General features: G+C 41.6%; 2 protein-coding genes and 1 long non-coding RNA gene across 4 annotated transcripts in view; 1 reads left to right on the plus strand and 2 right to left on the minus strand.

The window, feature by feature from the left end:
* The window catches only part of LOC124146876 (CD151 antigen-like), a 37,547-nt gene extending 36,977 nt beyond the window's left edge, over positions 1-570 (minus strand). For both annotated transcript variants that reach the window (XR_007218719.1, XM_048385817.1), the window contains exon 1: positions 505-570. The gene's annotated coding sequence lies outside the window, so the exon portion shown is untranslated. The remainder of the gene's footprint in view (positions 1-504) is intronic.
* Positions 505-11,636, plus strand: LOC124146875 (protein arginine N-methyltransferase 1-B-like). Its single transcript, XM_046517395.2, has 10 exons — positions 505-659; positions 2,476-2,604; positions 3,162-3,317; positions 3,731-3,794; positions 5,499-5,647; positions 6,208-6,295; positions 6,984-7,099; positions 7,931-8,081; positions 9,554-9,678; positions 10,600-11,636. The coding sequence occupies exons 1-10, from the start codon at positions 639-641 to the stop codon at positions 10,681-10,683; spliced, it is 1,083 nt and encodes a 360-aa protein (XP_046373351.1). The 5' UTR covers positions 505-638; the 3' UTR covers positions 10,684-11,636.
* A 3,582-nt stretch (positions 11,637-15,218) lies between these two features.
* Positions 15,219-20,801, minus strand: LOC124146878. Its single transcript, XR_006862743.2, has 2 exons — positions 19,182-20,801; positions 15,219-17,522 (listed from the first exon to the last, which is right to left on the minus strand). It is a non-coding gene; the product is annotated as an uncharacterized LOC124146878 (long non-coding RNA).
* Positions 20,802-22,000: the final 1,199 nt, after the last annotated feature.

The raw sequence follows: 22,000 nt of genomic DNA on the forward strand, positions 1-22,000 counted from the left end.
ACATTTTACCTGTATCACAGTCCAACACATGTTCTCCAAACAATAAATGCACTGGATAATATTGTAACTCAACATTTGTGACAGGACGAACACTTTATCCTAAAACAAAACGTTATTTTACATGATACATATATTGCACGCAGTTTATAGATTTATGTAAAATATATTTTATCATGTTAATTATTATGCACTGCGCAAAATCCCCAAAACGGCTGATTATATAGTTTCAGGGACAATCGTCCCATTGCCGACCGACGGGACAGTCAAAGAGTCAAATTTCAAGTTCATTCACTACTGTTCGCACAGCCCATGACAATGTCAAGTGCGCTGCACATTTGAGGTTTAACCAGTGCATTAAATCAGCTGTCACTTCCATTGACATGTCATAGCAATTCAAACAGAGTTGATACAGGCATTATGTAATAATCAGAAATCACCTTTATCAGCCAATACACTATATTGGCAAATTCAGTGTGATGTAATTTACATCTGAAAATAACTTACTATTTCAGACAGCTGCTTGTGTGCGACGGCGAATAGGTAATGTGTGACCCTCGTCATTGGTTGGTGTGTAGGCAAGAAATGATGACGTACTTCACAACCATGTGCGCGCAGTTCAGAATTTGAGAAAGACGAAAATGGCTGACGAACAAATGGAGGTAAGCTTACATTCGTGTTTTCTTGTTAAATTGTTCAAAATAACAACGATTAAGAGTTAGACTAACATAGAAAACAACTTTGTTTATGGACGGAACAGATTATAAGGGATGATAGTGTCATTTTAAATGAAATTTCTTTATGATCAATAATGACATGGGATCTGCGTGCTGAACACGTGAATTTGGTTGGCAGCTTTTTAAATGCTGCTTGTTAGGACTGCGTTTGTATTTTGAGATAATGTTTCAAAACTGTTCAAATATAGCAAACGTTTCGGCACTAATACATCAATTAACAATATCGGTAACAATGTTTATCTATCAAAATGGCCCCAGACTTCATCGGATGCAGCTATTGACCATTTAACCGGTAGGTACGATAGGATCTTTTGAAAGTTTTATTTTGGACACGATCGTGTGTTCAAATGTGCATTTGTCATTCACTATGTAGGCAATTATTAGGTTTGATAACTAATTGGAAAGTGGAAGATTATGTTAATAGTTTAAGAAATTAAAACATTGTACTAAACAGAACACAAAGGGTTAACACATGGCGAAGCCACTGATCAAGCATGGCGTTAGGTAGAGCCCGGGTCTTTCAATTTGTCGTATTTGGACTGTTGAAGTTCTTGGTAGTATTATAAAATCCATTTTGAGGGAAAGTGATAATAACATTTTAGATTTGTTCGGACTTGATCAGCAAATCGCATGATCTGTCCATATAGAATCTACCTAGCTATTATACCAGAGATAGATCCTGGATCTTCCAAAGGCTGTTTCAAATTTTGATTGCTTCACTTCAGGGTGGGTGAGGGGTGTTTAAATCAGACCAGCAGGGGTGCTGCATGATGAAAACTTAATGTTTGGAGCTGCAACATCATGATAGTGAATGGTTACCATGCTGGTGCTTTAGCACTTGATAACTTCACCATGTCCAAAATTTCAACAATTCAAGCAAAGACAAAATGGATAATAATTCTGTTGCAAAAGCACATGTAATACTTATTTGGCTACATTAGAAATGGACTATAGTAGCACCAAGAATCCAAGAACCATGCACAGATCATGTGGGTCTAATCTAAGTGATTGCCTCTCCAGAGACTGCATATTTATTCTGGCTTGGGCTGGCAGCATTTGAAGTCAGCTGTCCTGTACAATTCAGTGCTTGTACTGCTACCACTTTTAACATTGAGTAGCTAGTGTATCTGTGCAGATCTGTGTAGTTAAAATAATAAATATTTTCTAACCCTCGTCGCCCATACATGGTGGTTATTTTTCTGAGTAAGCATGCCCAGTGCTTCAAATTGGCTGACCTACGAGACCACGGCATGACAGATTAGCTATTATAATACAAAGAAATCAAGTTTTTTAAACTTCTCTTGAGTAGTATGTATAGTTTTGTAGAGATAACCTCGGACTAACATTTAGTCCCAGAAATAGTTATTGCTTAAAAATATGTATCTACAAGATATGAAATAAATTCTAACCCCAGAGCTGAGGTGATCATTCTAGACTTTAGTTGGATTCCTTTCTAGTTTATTCTCTAGGCTCTGGGAAACAGACTAAGATAATCTGGTTTCACTGATAACAGGGTCAACATATATAAGAAGAGATTTTAATCATTGGTTTCATATTTTTGCATTGAATGCAGTATTTAAGTAGAATCCTAGAATACCTCTAATTTTTAGAAAATGGGAACATTAAAAAATTCCAATTTTGAACAAGATAACATTTTCCCACAAAATTTGCCTGTCGGAGACACTTAGCTTTGAACCCTGGATAAATCCACACAACAGGATTTTAACATGAATGATTCCAGGCTACACCCAGCAGCAGCAGCGGCACCACCAATGGCCCAGCCGACCCCGCGGGCCCCGCCCTCCCAGCGGAGGACATGACCTCCAAAGATTACTACTTTGACTCCTACGCACATTTCGGCATCCATGAGGTAAGAGTATAAAAAAAACACAGAGCTCCAGATAACTTTTTGAGTAATATAGTTTTAACTCTGGGGTTTCTATTTTAATTGGGTTATTACACTTTTCATTGGGTAACCAATATTTTTTCACTCATCTATTCGTCACTCTATTGGGTTTTCCCCACATTAGTGAACATTTTAAGATTTAAAACAAATTAAATAATGTTTTAGATGTATACAACTGTTTTCCAATGTTATATAGGCCTGACTTGGAAAGTAAATTAGCTCGTAATTGTGTTTCGGAAATTAGCTCATTTGTACGCATGCTGAAAAAGCTTCAATGGGTAATTACGCATGCTGTTTTTATACATTTGAGTTTTTCATTTAATGCAGGTGTCTCTGGGTCCATGTAAATCTGTTACTTCAGGCATTTATTAAAAAAACTGCAAGTGGTTATTTTTAAATTACACTTCTTTTGTTCATCTTGACACTCTACTTTAAACTAAGACATAACCTATCTGTTTTATGGCATTGTTTTAAAAATTGTCATATTTTAGACAAGTGATATAAATATTCTCTTGTTTCAGGAAATGTTGAAAGATGAAGTGCGAACCTTGACGTACAGAAACTCCATGTATTACAACAAGCACCTATTCAAGGGAAAGACAGTCCTGGATGTTGGATGTGGAACAGGGATCCTCTGTATGTTCGCAGCCAAGGCTGGTGCTGCCAAGGTCATCGGCGTAAGTGGTCACTATTGTATGATGGTAATCTGGAGTACAATCCCAGCTGTTTTCATAGATGACAATAAATGGAAACATGTTTGACTGCTTTCTGCTTTCTGCACTAAACAAGAAAGGTTAGGGATGATGAATATTTTTTGCGATATTTATTTATAAAATTGTTGCTCGATGTTCACTACAAGACAATATCCCCAAAATATTCATGATCCCTAACGTTTTTGTTCAGTATGTACCATGTATTTGGACTGGTTACGACCCTCGAACACCCATCTGTGTGGAATTATCAATCACGGGCATGCAGCATTCTTGTCTGTTGTGTTTAAAATATTTTTGTGTAAAGTTATGCCTGTTTTGTTCCTCACATTTGAGTGGAAATAAGTGTATGGTAGTAACCATGGTTATTGTTTTTCCAGATTGAGTGCTCAAACATCATTGAGTATGCAGAGAAGATAGTGAAAGCCAATCACCTTGACAACGGTATGTGCACAGTTCAGTCTTCCCTGTGAGTGAGGCAAGGGTGGTCTACAATACTTTGCTTGTTGTGAAAAAGCTTTGTGGAGTTTTGTTGTTTCGCGAAAAGATAACAAACACATCTATCCATGGGGAGATTTGACCCGTGATGACCAGTGTTGGTCTTCCAACCAATTGGTCTTCAGCAGCCGAAACTTGTGGTAAGAGGCGACCAAAGGAATCAGGTAGTCAGACTCGCTGACTTGGTTGATGCATGTCATTGAATCCCAATTATGTGGATCGATGCTTACGATGATAATGTGTGGATTGTCTGGTCCAGACTCGATTATTAACAGACCGTCGTCATATAGCTGGAATATTGCTGAGTACGATGTTAAACGGCAACAAACATGGGGAGATTTTCTTTTCTACCAATTGGAATTCCCTTGACAACATCCATGCTTGTAAAGTAGACTGGAAATGAGGATCTCAGTATTTTTTTTTGCTATCAAGGATTTATCTAAACATGCTCAGAGGCCTCAGGTGTGCAGTTAAGACGGTTAAAATTCCCCCACCTCTCCCACTTCTCTCTCCCCACCCATTTGCTTGCCAAAAATTACTTGGTTTGAGGTCAGTGTGGGTTGTTGTTCATGCTATTGACCTCTGGGAACAGTTTCCACTCGACATACGTATACTGAGCGGTTGCCTTATTCATATCGGAACACACAATCTTAAACCTTTCCTATTTGCCTTCCCTAATTTTACAAGAAAGTGAATGTTTAAACATAAGATTTGAATATGAAGAACATTTGAAGGTATTCTTGACTAGTGACCAGATCCGAACCATGTGGGTTGTTCAGGGTTAGAACTAAACTCAAAAGCTTTACCAGTCCGGGAAAAAGACAAAACGCCCTTGTAATGGTAACACAATGGGAAAATTTGTACCAATCTCATTAAAATCAGACCTTAATTCTCGCTACCTCTAAACAAAGATCTGAAGACATCCCATTAGGGGTCACGTCAGAACGACCTTTCATCTGACCAATCAGTGCGTTGCTTACCAGATTATGAAAGTGACAGTCGGAATGTGATTTCTAATCAGGCAATCTCGAGAACTTTAAAATGGGGTTTTCCGAAGGATAGTTACCGGTTTAACGACTGAATCCTTACAATCTAGACCATCTATTAGCCATTCCAGAATGTTTTTTTGTTCAGGTTTCAAATTTGTAATGGAGAATTTGTCAAAATATGTTTCGAAGCGTAGTCGCCAATTTGAATTTTGTGCCGTAAAGCACGAGAAAGCTGCCTTTTGATTGGTCATTCCATTGGTTGGTCAAAGTTTGCACAAGGTCCTCAGACCTTTGTTTTTAATGAGATTGAATTTGTACTCGCCTGCAGGAATTTGTACATGCCTGCAGGAATTTGAACTCGCCTGCAGGAATTTGAACTCGCCTGCAGGAATTTGTACTCGCCTGCAGGAATTTGTACTCGCCTGCAGGAATTTGTACTAGCCTGCAGGAATTTGTACTCGCCCAAGGCAAACAGGCTAGTGTTAAGTTCTAATCCTGTTGTTGCTTACCATATCAATCACAGGTTTGTCTGGTTCAGACTTGATCCTTGCCATCATGTAGCTGGAGTAATGCTGAGTGCAGTTGCATTACGACAACGGAAAGTGCAGGGCTTTGAAATCTTTGTATCTTCAGAGATCATGGTATTATGTGTCTGTTTCAGTTGTCTCCCTTGTACGAGGCAAGGTGGAGGAGGTCGTGCTTCCCGATGGTATAGAAAAGGTGGACATCATCATCAGTGAATGGATGGGCTACTGCCTCTTCTACGAGTCCATGCTCAAGACGGTCATCTTCGCCAGAGACAAGTGGCTGGTAGGTTGCGATGATGTGTGCACTCTGATCATTGGTATCTGTTTCTTGGGCACAGTTGTTACGGAGGATGGAGCCCCCAGTTGTGATTCATATAAGATATGTCATCATGTTTATTAATGCATGATGAAACATGGATACATACGACAACATGTCCATTGTTCTTGGCTCAGTTTCTGGATTATTTTAAGGTTCGACACATGGTTCTCAGTTTTCAATGTCAAGCGGCCAGTCATTCTCTCACATACAAACTAGAGGTTAAAAAAGACTCATACAACAAAAAACAAAAGGAATATTATGGAACGAAACTGGTCTGGGAGATAAATAGAAATGGTCTGTAAATAATCGAGTCTGGACCGGACAATCCAGTGATTGATATCACGAGCTTCAGTCTACACAATTGGGATACGATGACATGCATCAGCCAAGTCAGTGAGCCTGACCACTCGATTCCATTTTTGTCGCCTCTTACGACAAGCATAGTCGCCATTTATGGCAAGCATTATTTCCAACTGGAACCATGGAATTTGATTTGTTAAATTAATTGTACTGCTCATTTCCAGGCACCAGGGGGTTTGATCTTCCCTGACAGGGCGACACTATACATCACAGGAATCGAGGACCGTCAGTACAAGGATGAGAAGATTAACTGTGAGTGGTTCAGCCTGGTCCCGGGGGGAGGGGGTAGTTACTTGCCATCCTTAGGGAGCTGGGCCCTGTTCCATGAAGCCATCTTAGCACTAAGGTGATAGTAACTGACACCCATTAATATAGGCTATGGTGCTTTATTTGTTTACAGGGGCGATGGTTAATAGGTCAAATAACACAATCTTTCTTGTATTTCAACTCATTTCTTCTGATGAGATATACACAGCCTGAGATTTTAGCCATTTCTGGTCCAGAAAAATTCTGTTAATGTTAAGGTAAGATCTGCTAATGGTGGTCCATATTATAACTCTAAATTTGACTGAAATGATACTTAATAGTCGAGTCTATCATGAGCATCGATCCACACAATTGGGATTGATGCCATGCATCAACCAAGTCAGCGAGTCTGACCACCTGATCCTCATAGTCGCTTCTTACGACAAGCATAGTCTCCTTTTACGGCAAGTATGGGTTACCGAAGACCTATTCTACCCCGGATCCTTATAGGTCTCTTCGATACACTTTGAGGTTGAGTTGTTTGGGATTTTCTTTTAAAGCAACCGATGATTGGTCATGAAGGAGATTGTATTGGGTTCTAAACACTATAACACTTCCATAGTGTCTCCCACTAATCCCCCTTCATCTTAGTTCTGTATTTCCATTGTGTTATGTAGAGATTGTGATGTTTCAGGGTGGGACAATGTCTATGGATTTGACATGAGTGTCATACGAAGTGTAGCAATCTCAGAACCCCTGGTGGACGTGGTGGATCCAAAACAAGTTGTCTCCAATTCTTGTCTTATAAAGGTAAGCCATGCATTATTGCATCTTCTGCAGAACCTCAAAGTTTTCTGCTACAATTCCAGAATAGTTCAAGAAACTTAAGTTTCAGGAAGAGGTGACTTCAGTTAGAAAATTAAGATATGATGTAGCTGACTGCAGTCCAACCGTGCATTATCTGTTAGCATTGGTAAAGGGCACTGCAATCCAATGTGCAGTTACTTCCCTTAGTCCTTACCAGGATCAGGTGCCCAATGATGTTCATCTTGACAATGATCCTTGCAGTGTCAGCATTGCACTTTAAATGTGGCCCAGTGGCCTGAGGCGAAGCATTTCACTGTCCAGAGTTGCTTCCCTTTCGCATGCCAGAAACCTATGACCAAGGGGACCCTGAGGTTGAGTCCCAGATTCCCCCTGATTCTGTTTCTAAGTTTGTAAGCACTACTCACACTTGTGGGTTTCACCAAAGCGGTGGTCCTACATCCTTTTTAGCTTTTCTTGCACATTAAGCTGACATGGAGTGATATAACTGATGTCTTTTCAAAGCATCGTAGCTCCATACCTAAATTTTAGATGGGGAATATTATTTTGAAGTTTTGAAAATTAAAAAATCACTTGCTCCTCACAAATGTCCACTGATGGTAAGGTGATGATGTAAGGTTTTTAGGTTTTATCACACTACTGATTGGATGATATCAGAAGCGGTTGGGTAGCCTAGCTTGTCGCGCTGAAGGCCTGGGTTTTGATTCCTTATATGGGTACGATGTGTGAAGCCTATTTCTGGTGTCCTCCATGATATTACTGGAATATTGCTAAATCAGGTAAAACCATAATTACTCTCTCACTTGATGATTTCAGGAAGTTGACATCTACACAGTAACAGAGGATGACATGACCTTCACCTCACCGTTCCACTTGCAATGTCGGCGTAATGACTACTGTCATGCATTGGTCACTTTCTTTAACATGGAGTTCACAAAATGCCACAAGCGAACAGGTTTCTCCACAGGTGGGTTCAGGTCTAATGGAACGTTTCGGAGTATATGCTTACTCCTTCATCAGATGAAGGAGTAAGTATCCAAAACGGTGTGTTCCTCATAATAAAGAAGTTGACATCCATAAATTCTCTTCCCTATTTCACATAGCTGCTCATTGCTATAATGACTGATCTTTACATGTACTGTTGGTTTGTCAGCACCATTGGAACAGTTTGAAGACTCTTGTCTAAAGTTGCTTGTATAAACAATTTGAGGTGCATGGTATTACCGGTATACCATGATTTGTAATAGTGATGAACATATATCACAAAAGTAAAGAAAATACCTGTATATTGCGGGTTTTTTACATCGTGTATTTTTCGTCTTTTGAAGTGAAATAAAAAAATTAGAAACTGATTCCTGTGATGGAAAAGGTAGAACTATTCGCAATAAGCTTTTTGTTATGCATGAGTTGTAACCATAGCAACATCCAACAAAATGGAAGACAACTGCTTCGGTGTATGGGTCTGTCAGACTTTAAAGAAATAAAATATGGTCAGAAATTTGAAGATAAATTTAATAATGTATTCAACGTAGTTAGCACCTCGCTTGCATAAGCGCTCGCTGTGGTATTTTCTAAGGATGCACATGGTATTATTTGTGAGACACATAAATCTCTCAGGGGTAAAATACGGACACAGATACTTTTCTGCGTTTGCCAAACTGCGAATTTTATGATCTTTCAATTCTGTTTTTAACCAAAATTGCATTCTAATAAGCGCATTCAATTTTCTAATTTTGAGAGTGTCCTGGTCGCTTATTGTGTCGAATACGGTAATGCACAAACAGCAACCATCATCCACTGAAAATGCTCATATTCATATCCAAGTACAAATATAAGAACACATGTAATATATTGTGGTACATACTGCAATGCATAAATTTGTAGACCCGTGAAGATTTCGGAGTAGAATAGGTCTTCAGCAACCCATGCTTGTCGTAGGGGCGGTCGGGTAGCCTTGTGGTTAAAGCGTTCGCTCGTCACGCCGAAGACCTGGGTTCGATTCCCGACATGGGTACAATGTGTGAAGCCCATTTCTGGTGTCCCCCGCCGTTATATTGCTGGAATATTGCTAAAAGCGGCGTAAAACCATACTCATGCATTCATGCTTGTCGTAAAAGGCGACTAACGGGATCGGGTGGTCAGGCTCGCTGACTTGGTTGATGCATGTCATCGATACCAATTGCGTGGATTGATGCTCATGATATTAATCACTGGATTGTCTGGTCCAGACTCGATTATTTACAGACCGCCGTCATTTAGCTGGAATATTGCTGAGTGCGGCGTTAAACAACAAACCAACCAACCATATGAAAGTACAAATATAAGAACGCATGTAATATATTGTGGTACATACTGCAATACGTAAAGTTGCATTGTAATAACTTGCAGTCCCAAGCCAGGTCAATACCCATCACTCTATTCAGTGTTGCTTTGTTACAGCACCCGAGGCGCCGTATACCCACTGGAAGCAGACCGTGTTCTACCTGGGTGAGAACGACCTCACTATAAAGAAGGGAGAGGAGATCTACGGAACGTTTTCCATGACACCAAACAAAAGCAACAATGTGAGTAGCAAGGTTTTATCTGGAACTGTGCCCTTCGACCGTCCTTGTTACTGGAGGTGACGGTGAAATAGTGGTCTAGACTTGCGTGTTGCTTGTATCCCATCCCGATGGCATGGATCGTTACTCATGATATTAGTCACTGGTTTACAGGCTGCTGTGCAGCTGGAATGAGTACAATTTTGAACAGTTAAACAACACTCATGCATGTCCAGTGTGCCTGGTTGGCCCAGTCGTCATTACGCAGAGTTGCGTCCCTTGGGCACGCCTGAAATCTTATTGTGGGTTCAAATTCCGGTTTGTCCTGATTATGTTTCTAGGTTTGTCAGCACCATACCCGTGATCGTGGGTTTCATCATAGGGGTAAACGTCTGAGACCTGCATCACTTCAGGCTTTCCTCCCACATTAAACTGACACCCCATGATATAACTGGAATACTGTTCAAAGCGGCGTTAAACCCAACTCACTCACTCACTTGACACAGAATTGGCTCAAATCCCTTTTGGAGTCTGTGGTGTTTAAGGAGTCAGAAAATTCTTTTGCAATTTGGGGGCGGTCGGGTAGCCTAGTGGTTAGAACGTTGGCACGCCACGCGGAAGACCCGGGTTCGATTCCCGACATGGGTACAATGTGTGAAGCCCATTTCTGGTCTCCCCGGCCGTGATATTGCTGGAATATTGCTTAAAGCGGCGTAAAACCATACTCACTCACTCACTCTCATTGACTTGGTTTGTGTATGTCATTGTGTCCCAATTGTGTGGAGCGATGCTCATGATGTCATCACTAGATTGCCTGGTCAAGACTTGATTATATACAGACTGTTGTCATTTAGCTTGAATATTGCTGTGTTGGAAGTTAAACAACAACAAAGGTAGTCATTTGTAGCCTGCACATCTAACAAATTTGTGTTTTTTATGTTTCAGAGAGATCTTGACTTTGTGGTTGACGTAGACTTCAAGGGTGAACTGTCCGAAATGAGCGACACATTAAAATACAAGATGCGCTAGGTATTTTAAGTAAAGGTCTGGTTTAGAAGCTGCTGATGCTGCCTGAGAGGAGAGGAGTGAAGTGAAGTGGGAGAAGCTATGAAATTGGAACCCTACGATGATGATATAGACTCTGTTATCCGTGTGTTCCTACTGCTGTGGTGCAAACAGTGATGGACGTTGCTTGAGACGTGCCTCCTGATTTTGGAGCTCGACATCAAGCATTGCATTACTCGACAGATACCTGTGATGTCATGGAGCGTGATTTTACAGCTATACCTGTCAGAATACTTATTATTTTTGTGTAGGAATTACATTGAAATGTTCGTGAATGTGTCTTGGTGGTATTTGTACTTGAAATCATGCTTCAGCCGAAACTAAAAAACATTGGGAACTGAAATGGTGTCCCTTATAATGACATAATCAAATGTGCTTTCAATCATGTTCATTTGGGAGACTCATTGTGTTTTCATATCCTTAAATTCTGGGACTTGAGGGAAACTGCTTAAGTGGCAGCATGAGTTGTCGCCATTTTAAAAAGATAGTTTTAACGAAAATAAACTGTTTGTACAATAAAAGGTTTTTTCTTGTCAGCATTAAGAAACGAAAAATATATCTATTTGTATATGTTTAGTATTTTAAGCATTTATATGTCGCCATCATCTCATTTGATGCTCATTGTCCACACTGTTGCCATGGTAACTCACTGGGGAGAGTATAAATGTTTTAAGCTAATTTTCAAGTAAAATATTCGTTGGTATTTGGGGTTACAAAATGAAGTCAACATGTGTCTTTCATATTCAGATGTTGACAAACTATCTGTACCTTTTTACTGAATGTTTATTTGGCAATATGGTTATGACACTGTCCCTATCATATCTTGGCAACAGTATCAAGCATGTCACTACTTTCCTGATTTCTCAAAATATTTATCACTGTAGGCAACAATAAAGAAATGTCACTTGTTATGCTTAGTAGAATGTTTTATTTGAATTTTTTATGAAAACTGAAAGGTCAATGAGACATTTTTAATGGCTGTGGGTTGACCTGCGATATGTGTTACTGTTGGAGCCATGACAAGATGACAGTCTGGACCATGAGCCCAGGCCAAGGAGTGGGCTTGCAGCAACTACGCTGTGGCTGCTGTGGGTCCTGCGATGGAGCTGTGGAAGTCACAGCGTTGTTTTGTAGAACTGAAAGAACAGCACGTTGGTGGTGTGAAATCATTTTGGAGTTTGTAAATGACTGCTAGATCTGTTGCAGACTTTTGCATAAAATCACAAGTAAACAGCCGAAGGAGCTCACATTGGGTGTTGTGTTATCTTGTTCACAGAAATATTGAAGGCGTCCTTCAAAGGAATGGTTTTTATCCCCTGCCGGGCAAGAATGGCCGAAGGGGGATTATGTCGTGGCGCAGTCCGTTCGTTCGTCTGTCAGTCCCACAGAGGGTACTAAGCTTGTGAAATCAACTCCTACAGTTTCCAGAGAATATCCCTGACACTCTTCACACAAGATGTCGACATGTTGATACGCATATCGCAGTCCCGTTTCATTTCGACTAATTTTGACAGAGTTACTGCCCCTGTTTAACAGCTTCAAATGACTCGTTAAATAAATTCATGCGGGGGATGTTGTGCTCTCAGAGCACTCTTGTTTTTATACATTTGATCAATATTTTAGCATTTGAGTGTTTCTGCTGCGAAAGTTGACTTCCCTGATATGATGAATCATTGTTTGGTGTCTGAGTGGCTCGATCTGTTGCTTGCTTGTCACTCATAAGATCAGGGTTTGATGGCGTCAGTGGGCATGACCTAGCAAATCAGCATGACGCGAGCAGACATTTTCCAAATCTTATGTTTTAACCAAGGCGCCCACATGATTTCATGCACTTCGTGAAATAAGACCTGTTGTATTATAATATAGATCTTGATGATCGATCAGATCGTCTTCACTGGGGCTGCCTTTATGTTTGATGCAAGTGATATGAGAGGTGGAATCTGATTGGTCAGTTGTAGGAGCGCAGAAGGGACATGATGTGTAATAGCCACTGGTTGCGCCAAGATCAAGCCAAAAAATTCGACAATGATGGAAACTGGACTAACTCCCTTGCCTTGGGAAGTTGTTTGACATGAAATTTGGGAGTTCTTTTAGTACCTTTTGGGAAAGTGAAAGGTCAAGGTCACAAGATTTAAAGTATCTCTTAAGATATTTGTTTACACTTTCTCAAACTGTATGTTCCTTCATTTAATTGGCCCAGCTTTGAAAATGTTTTTGTGTAAGTCAAAGATCAAAATCATTTTTCAGGTTGTGAAACATGGTATGTTATTTTCAGTTTCTGAGGCATGAATATACACTCGACAAAAAAAGATTGCAAAGGTGATTTTAGATGTATATTTAACATATTATAAAAATAATAACTAATCAAATGTTTAAAACTGGCAAACATATGAACACGCATGGAACAATAGATTTTCAAGATGGCCATCTGTTCTCAATTCTTTTATGGCCACCATGACTGGAATCTTTAGCCCTTGGAGTGAGTTGGTTTTAACGCTGCTTTTAACATTATTCCAGTCATATGGCGTGTCAGCTTAATGTGGGAGGAAAGCCCGAAGTGATGCAGGTCTCAGACGTTAACCACTTCGGTGAAACCCACGAGCACGGGTATGGTGCTGACAAACCTAGAAACATAATTTGGGCGAACCGGGATTCGAACCCACAATCATAGGTTTCTGGCGTGCCCAAGGGACGCGACTCTGCACAGCGAATCGAGGCGCCTTAGACGACTGGGCCACCCGTGTCCCCTAGCCCTTGGAAGCAATCAGATCCCGAATTGTGGCCTGTGAATGTTTACTAACTCTACCTGCAGTACTTGCAGTACTCTACCTGTTTCTGATGTGCCGCAGTCATTGATCCAGTGCATCCCAAAAATGCTCGATTGTGTTTAAAACTGGAGATCCGGAGGGCCATGGCAGGACCCGGATGTTGTGATTCCTAATAAATGCTATTGTCAGTCTTGCCGTGTGAGACCGCCTAATTAGTCTAGTGGTAGAGCGGAAGGTTCGGTGTTCAATCCCCGTTAGCGTCATACCAAAAGATGTTACTTGTTGTTACCCTGTCTGTCGCTCGGCATTACGTTCGTATGTTGCATGATGGGAAGGACGTGTGGGCGAAGAATCTCATCCGTGTAACTTGCCGTTAAATGCCCCAGAATGTGCACCAGGTCTGTTCTACCACTGTAGGAGATTACTTCCCATATCGTCACGCAACTACCACCAAAACTGTCCACTTCCTGTATGCAGCTTCGTGCGTCACATTCCCCGCGACGCCTGTAATCACGACGTCCACCAACCGCCCGGCGAAGCATATAACGTAAGTCATCACTAAACCAAACTTGTCTCCATCGCAGTCGCAGCCGACGATGCAGGTCCGTCTAAATGACACCTCGAACTTGTCGTCTGGAGCGAATACCATCAGCGCGTAAACAACCGCAGCTCGATCTTAATTCTGTCTCACGACCATTTGTTGCTGAAGTGGTGCTCAGCGCTCGTCACGTGATCGAGAGAAGTTTGTTTATTGTTTAATGCCTTACTCAGCAACATTCAAGCTTTTTGACGGCGGTCTATAAATAATCGAGTCTGGACCAGACGATCCATTGATTGACACCATGAGCATCGATCGACGCAATTGGGATAGATGACATGCTATAACCAAATCAGCGAGTATGACCACCTGATCCCGTTAGTCGCGTCTAACGACAAGCATGGGTTGCTGAAGACCTATTCTACCCCGGATCTTCACCGGTCAATCGAGTGATCCCTAACTTTGTTTTGATCAATATAGATAGATGTATCGGAGTTGACAGTCAGTAAGGGGATTGTCTGGACAATTGTCAAGCAAGTATTCACCATGTTTCCGCGTTAACTGACTATAAAAGTCTACTTTCCATGGGGCTTTTATTGTCAGTCTACTCCTTTGCCTGGGAGGGGCGGTCGGGTAGCCTAGTGGTTAAAACGTTCGCTCGTCACGCCGAAGACCCAGGTTCGATTCCCGACATGGGTACAAAGTGTGAAGCCCATTGCTGGTGTTCCTCGCCGTGATATTGAAGATTCCGGGGTAGAATAGGTCTTAAGCAACCCATGCTTGCCGTAAAAGGTGACTATGCTTGTCGTTAAAGGCGACTAACGGGATCGGGTGGTCAGACTCGCTGACTTGGTTGATACATGTCATCGATTCCAATTGCGTGGATCGATGTTCATGATATCAATCAGTGGATTGTCTGATCCAGACTCGATTATTTACAGACCGCCGTCATATAGCTGGATTGTTGCTGAGTGCGGCGTTAAACAACAAACCAACCAACCAACGTGATATTGCTGGAATATTGCTAAAAACGGCGTAAAACCATACTCACTCACTTCTCACTTTTGACTCGGGAAGATGGTTTGCGACCATATCTGTCCAACAATAAGGTGTCATTCACGTCAAGATTCAGTTGTCGAAGAGAATTAAATGTCTTGTGTAAGATGCGACTCTTGACTAAAGAAAACAGAGAATGATGCAAATGTTCAGTATTTTAATTGCATTAATAACAGTTGCTACAGTACTGTAATTGATAACCACAAAAACTATAGTACTGGGAGGTGAGGCGAAGTGGGGTTTAACGTGGCGTTCAAGATTATTGCACTTACATAGCGACATGCCTGCAAGTGTGTGTGTGGCGGCTTGTACATGTCCGGACTTGGGCGGTCGAGTAGCCTAGTGGTTAAAGCGTTCGCTCTTCACGCCGAAGACCCGGGTGTCCCCTGCCGTGATATTGCTAAAAGCGGCGTAAAACCATACTCACTCACTCACTCACTCAAAAACACATGGCTCGAGAATACTGTCACGGATTCATACCTTGGAAGCAGATCTTACTGGAAGTACTCACTCACTCGCTAGTCCTGACTAATGCCGATTTTATAGTGCCAGCCCACTGAGATACCATGCTGCAGTTTAACATGAAGACCCCTCTCAGACACAGTATACTGACTCCGAGCTTGTTTTAGCCCCTTAATGCCCAGCACCAGGCAGGGTAACAACAAGTACCATATTTTAACGTCTTGTATCATGACACTGCCGGTGTTTGAATCCCCGACCTTCCGCTCTCTGGGTGGACTCTCCACCACTAGACCACGGAGGCGGTCGCCTTGGGAAGATGGTATTACAGAAGGAAGTAATTTACTGTTAAGGTGACTAAACAGACAATAAATTTAAAATAAACGACTTGTTGACTTCTATAACACAAATGTCTTAGAAATACTGAAGTGCAAATAGATTCTAGTATAAATCAGAAAATATGTATTTCTTCACTATAACAGTAACACGGGATGTCGTGTAGACATCAGATACAAATACTTCACCCGTTACTCATCTTTTTTTACTTTTGTTGTATAATTCCGACAAATCTGTGCTCACTGTCAACACTTTCGTTACGAATGTTTTTTTATTAATCGGTTTACGGACCCGCCGACCGTAAAAATAAGAAAATTAAATTAAAATTCTCATTTTAGAGTTTTCTTTTTTAACTGCCGGGTCTGAAAACCCCATTTAGCAATAAAAAATATCACAAACTGTTTTTATGCATGTCCCGGCACAAGATATTTAACTCACCACGACAGCATTTTGTTAATAATTGTTTAGGATCTTGGCCTATGACCCTGAATTATTATCCATACTTTTTTAATACCTACCGACTGTATGTTTAAACAAAAGACAAACAAAATTGAAAGTGGTTTTTTTCGACCACTGGCTTGAAAAATCCGTAAATCAACAAGAAAGGTATTAGGGGCAAATCCACCACAGAATGTAAGCGGTTCAACTATGAATAAAAAATGATGGAACCTTCAATGGTGTCTTCACTTTTTCAAAAATCTCCAAAGAAATAACAGTAAAACATTTGAAGCGGAGACTGCAACGAATGTGTGAAAGAAAGTCGATGTCAATACGCTCCTCAGGGAAAACCCCGAAGACCTGTTTCGCCGTCCGCTTCGTTCACTAGCTTGGGACACGTAGCTCGTTGTCACCGTCAACGCGTCGATCACATCCCTCTGTTCGCTCGTCATCTCCTCCTCAATGAGCTCAAAGTAAAGTCTAACAAACTGCTTGCAATATTCAAGACAGTCAGACGCTAACAGAAGATACGTTTTTTCTGCCAATGTCGCCATGATGACGTCAAGCGAAAGCCTTGGAATCGTCAGCGTGCCAATATATAAGCATGAGTCATAGACCGGGGAGCTCAGAACGAGGCTGTCAACCTGAACATAGAAGCGATCTGATTGGGCGTCGTAAACCACGTGGTATCTCCTAATACTGCAGCTTGGTTGTATGTATTCTTTTATATCTACATTTGTGACATAACGTTTAGAGACCAGGCCTTCAACATTTTTCAAATATCGGTCCGTGACGGCCCAAACTGCAGCGTGGGTGTTGTGGACGACCAGAAAGTATACCCATTCTGCATCAGGTTCATCCTCTAGGTCCGGGTGGTCAAATACACTATGCCGACCTTGCAGGATGTCCCAAGTTATCTTCATAATACTACGGTCAAAGTTGCTATGGATTTGGTCACCTTGTCGTAACCCAAGCTTCTCCTCAAGCTGTTTCTTGCGAAGGTTTTGTTTTCCCGCCATGTCAAATTGGTAAACACAGTCGGTTTTTGTCGGCTGTTTCCGTGAAAATTCTTCCCGAGAAATTAATCGACACAAGTAAATTTACACTCGGAGCCTGTAGGTGTGTCAACTGATATCGTGTGTTGTTATCTTGACTCAGACCCGGGGGAGCAACTCCTTCTTTCGGTGACTGGCGCTAGGATCACGGATCTGTAATACGAAACCAAATATTTAAATCGTTTTGAATGCAGACTGCATGACTCAGGAAGTGTACATGTAGATATACCGACCTAAAAAAGGGATAAAGTTTTTAGGGAATTAGACTGAGCACACAATTTCTTATTTCACATCTAAAAATATTTAATGATCCCAAGCTGATTTTGTTCAGTATGTAACCTAGCACACACACACACACACACACACATACACACACGCACGCACGCACGCACACACACACACCACACGCACGCACACACACCACAAGCACGCACGCACACACACACATACACCACACACACTTGATTTCAACTATATGACATGTACATCAACATAAATGGAGTAAGTTACCGTTGTTTTAAGATTTTATAACAATCCATGTATTAATACTTTTGGCAATTTCTTAAATAGCCAAAATGACTGTATACTCAGAAATGTAACCTCCTCCGTGGTCTAGTGGTAGAGCGTCCGCCCGGAGAGCGGAAGGTCCGGGGTTCGATCCCCGACCGCGTCATACCAAAAGACATTAAAAGATTGTACTTGTTGTTACCCTATCTGGCGCTCGGCATTAAGGGGCTAAAACAAGGACTGGTCGGCTCGGAGTCAGTATACTGTGTCTGAGTGGGGTATTCATGTTCAACTGCGGCATGGTATCTCAGTGAGCTAGCACTATAAATCGGCATCAGTCCGGACTAGTACAAGCAGCCAGACAAACACACAAACACATACACGTGCATGCACGTCGCTATATAAGTGCAATAATCTTGGACGCGACGTTAAACCCCATTTCACCTCACCTCACCTCAGAAATGTAGGTAAGTATGTGAAGGAAGCTCTATTATTACGTACAAAGACCCAATACTGTGCCCTAAGAATTGTTTTCAATGTAAATTGCCTCAATTGTGTGTTACTATACCTAACTGAAATGTACATGGGCCTATGGCCTCCTAAACATAAATTAAACATATATTTTCGCCGTATTAGACATAAATGGAAATACACATAACTGATACAACAAACCCCCGTTGCGAGAGTAAAGGTCTCTCTGTGGCTTTCTGGACCAACTTCCACCCCCAACCCCGGATTTACCACCGACTCATATCTTTGTTTGTTTGTTTGTTTGTTGTTGAACGCCACACTCAACAGTATTCCAGCAATATGACGGCGGTCTGTAAATAATCGAGTCTGGACCAGACAATCCAGTGATTAGCATCTTGAGCATCGATCCACGCAGTTGGGATATGGTGACATGCATGAACCATGCGAGCCTGACCACCCGATCCCGTTAGTCGCCTTTTACGACAAGTATAGTGGCCTTTTACTGCAAGCATGGGTTGCTGAAGACTTATTCCATCGAATCATATGTATGATCAATAACACACATCATAGGAGCAGAGCGTATGAATGTGAGCTTGTTGCTATAATGAGGGTGTTTGTTTCCGTTGCAACCTCGTTATAAAATCATGCCATTTTAAGGTTGGAAACTCCTGTTTAAACAGTGTTAATCTATGACACGTTTCTATGATATGATTATACCAGTGCCAAAAACGGGGTGACCTGTCTTAACAAGGTCAGTGTGACCTATGGTTGCCAGCTGCTGGCATACGAGTCGTGCGGGTGATGTGCGGTTGGGTTGAGTGAAAGACATCTTACCTTATTGTAAAAAACTACTTGTCTCTTAGGAATACTTGTTACACGCCTTTCAAATATGGAACACGGGAGGTTACTGTTATAAAGTCTTCCTTTAATAATGTGCACATTAAAATACATCGACACACATCCTTTTTATTGGAAATCCCAAAACTATTAATAGATTCCGGCCTCTTGAAAACACCACCAGTTGACGAGTCAAGTTTTCCTGGAATCATTGAGGGTCCAGACAGATGAGCCCGGTACATTTTCTTTTTAATTTTTTTGTCAACAAAAATATTACTTTTTCCATGGATTCCAAAAGAATACTGATTTCAATATTGTTCCCTGGTACTGTCACTGAACAGGTACCGTACATGGTGTAAAAGTTTGAAATATAAACTGGAGTAGGCCTACTCCATGAAGCGCCTCATCAAAAACACCATCACGAGACTTGACAAGGCGGAAGCAAGGACAACCTGACCAGGGGATGACATAATAAAACTACGGATTACTGTTCCAGACAAATAGTATTTTCGTCCGCTTCTCTCGCTGAGCTGAGACATAAATATTGTCATTACTGTCAATTTCTCAAGCAATTCTTTTTGTTCTTTGTCCATAGTATTGCTAGTCATTTCAAAATATTTGTACACAAACGTTTTACAGTATTCCAAACAATCTGACACCAATAGAAGATAGGTTTTGTCAGCCAGAGACGCCATCAAAACATCCAAAGCTCGCTCCGAGATCGTCAGCGTTCCAACATACAAGCATACGTCATACTTCGGTGACGTCAGAGTAAGGTTGTCGGATCTGACAAAGTAGGAGTCGGAGTCTTGGCTGTAGACAACGTGATATCTTCGGATCAAGCAGTTTTCTTCCAGGGAAGATTCGAGATCGCATGGCCACACATCCCCGTTCGCGACTATATCTTGAACTCGACTCAACTCGCTGTCCCTAATGGCCCACAACGCTGATTGTTTGTCTTTGACGACGATGAAAAACAGCCAGTCTATATCACCCTCTTGTTGTAGCTGTGGGTGGTTGTAGATGTCGTACTTGCCGTTCACGACGTCCCATGCAATGGCAAGAGTCCGTTTGTCAAATTTAGCTTCCGTATCACCAGCTTCACCTAATCCAAACTTGTCCTCGAACCGTTTCTGTCTAGTCGCCATTTTCTAGGCATGAAGGATATGTAATGACACCATGTAGTGCAACCTGACGCGAGTACTTACCGTTTGACAATGTAACCACTCCAGCTGTGCCATAGACTTGCACAAGTCTCAAAGGCAATAATTATTAGTTTAAATCACACAAGTTGTCCTGTAAGAGACTGGAGTGACGAGTCCGTACTGTCCTCATATCTAGACTTGCCTATTAGGAGGAAAGGATCACTAAACATCCATAGACATATCTTTCAGTACAGCCTTGGAGCAGGGCTAGATGTATCACTACGCAAGCTGACCAATGACGGTCCTCTATATAATGGCCCCTATCCACACGCAATCATTGTCACAGGAGCGAAACAAGGTTTTATAGAGCTATACATACACGTGACGTCACCGTGTTATAAACCGGATGCACCTCCGCGATTATAATGACTGTTACGTGCTGTTCGTCTAATCTGCATGTTTTTCTGTTGCTGTATTTAAGAGGTCGTTCAGGCTTGAGGATTAAATTTAGTAACTGATACACTGCAAATGAATTCACGAGAAGTATGGTGCACCGTTCATGTCATAAATCTCGTGTTCAAGTCACTGATCAATAAAAACCTAAGTTTCCGTATTTGAATAGTGCAACTCGGATAGTCAAGGGTATTTCTATTTTAGAAAGTGAATTTGGGCCAGACCCATTCTATCCGATAAACAGAATAATACCCCTGTCATGTGTAATACCCACATTCACGAAATACCCTTACTTCCGGTATATTGACTTTTAACAGGAACTGAAACGAATGACTCATTCGTACGGTTTTATTCTCAGGACCTTAGACGGTTCCAAGTCCGCCAACGAACAACTGAAAAGCAAATTGGCTGCGGCAGCCGTAGTGCAAACATTTACTTATGCACATATGTGTTACATCTTCTCAATATACCACAATGTAGAATCTATATAGTTTGAAGACAGTAGTTTTATTGTGCTGTGTGTTGAGTATACAGCCTCCACATGGTCAATGATATAAGGGAGATCACTCTCGCATCTTTACAGGCATGCATAACAGAGCTAGTAATGTAACAATTGTTATATGTGCGGATGGTAGACGTCGTGTTCACAGGCGTGGCGGGGAACGTTATGCACGAAACTGCATACAGGAAGTGAACACATTTGGCGGTGGTAGTGTGATGATGTGGGCGGACATCTCCTACACTGGTGGAACAGACTTGGTGCCAAGACTTCGGCCACACGTCCTTCCCATTATGCAACAAGCGAACGTCATTTTCCACACAAAACAACGCCCGACCTCACACGGCAAGACTGACAACAGCCTTTTTCAGGAATCACAACATACAGGTCCTGCCATGTCCCTCCAGGTCTCCAGATTTATACCCAATCGACCAGTGATGGGATGCACTGATTCAACGTCTGCGAGCACGTCAGCAACAACCAACCACAGAACCTCCGACAGTTGGCACAAGGCACTGCAGAGTGGGTGAACATTTCCCAGGCTACAATTTGGGATCTGATTGCTTCCATGGGATGAAGATGCCAGTCATTTTTGGACTCTAATGGTGGCCATATAAATTATTGAGAACAGATGACCTTCACCTTGAAAATCTACTGTTTCGTGTGTGCCATATGGAACCTGGGTCAACGAGAATGATGTGTGTAAATTTTGAACAATC

The sequence above is a fragment of the Haliotis rufescens genome, unplaced genomic scaffold, assembly GCF_023055435.1.
Source record: "Haliotis rufescens isolate VD_foot unplaced genomic scaffold, xgHalRufe1.0.p SCAF_6, whole genome shotgun sequence".
Lineage (NCBI taxonomy): Eukaryota > Metazoa > Mollusca > Gastropoda > Lepetellida > Haliotidae > Haliotis > Haliotis rufescens.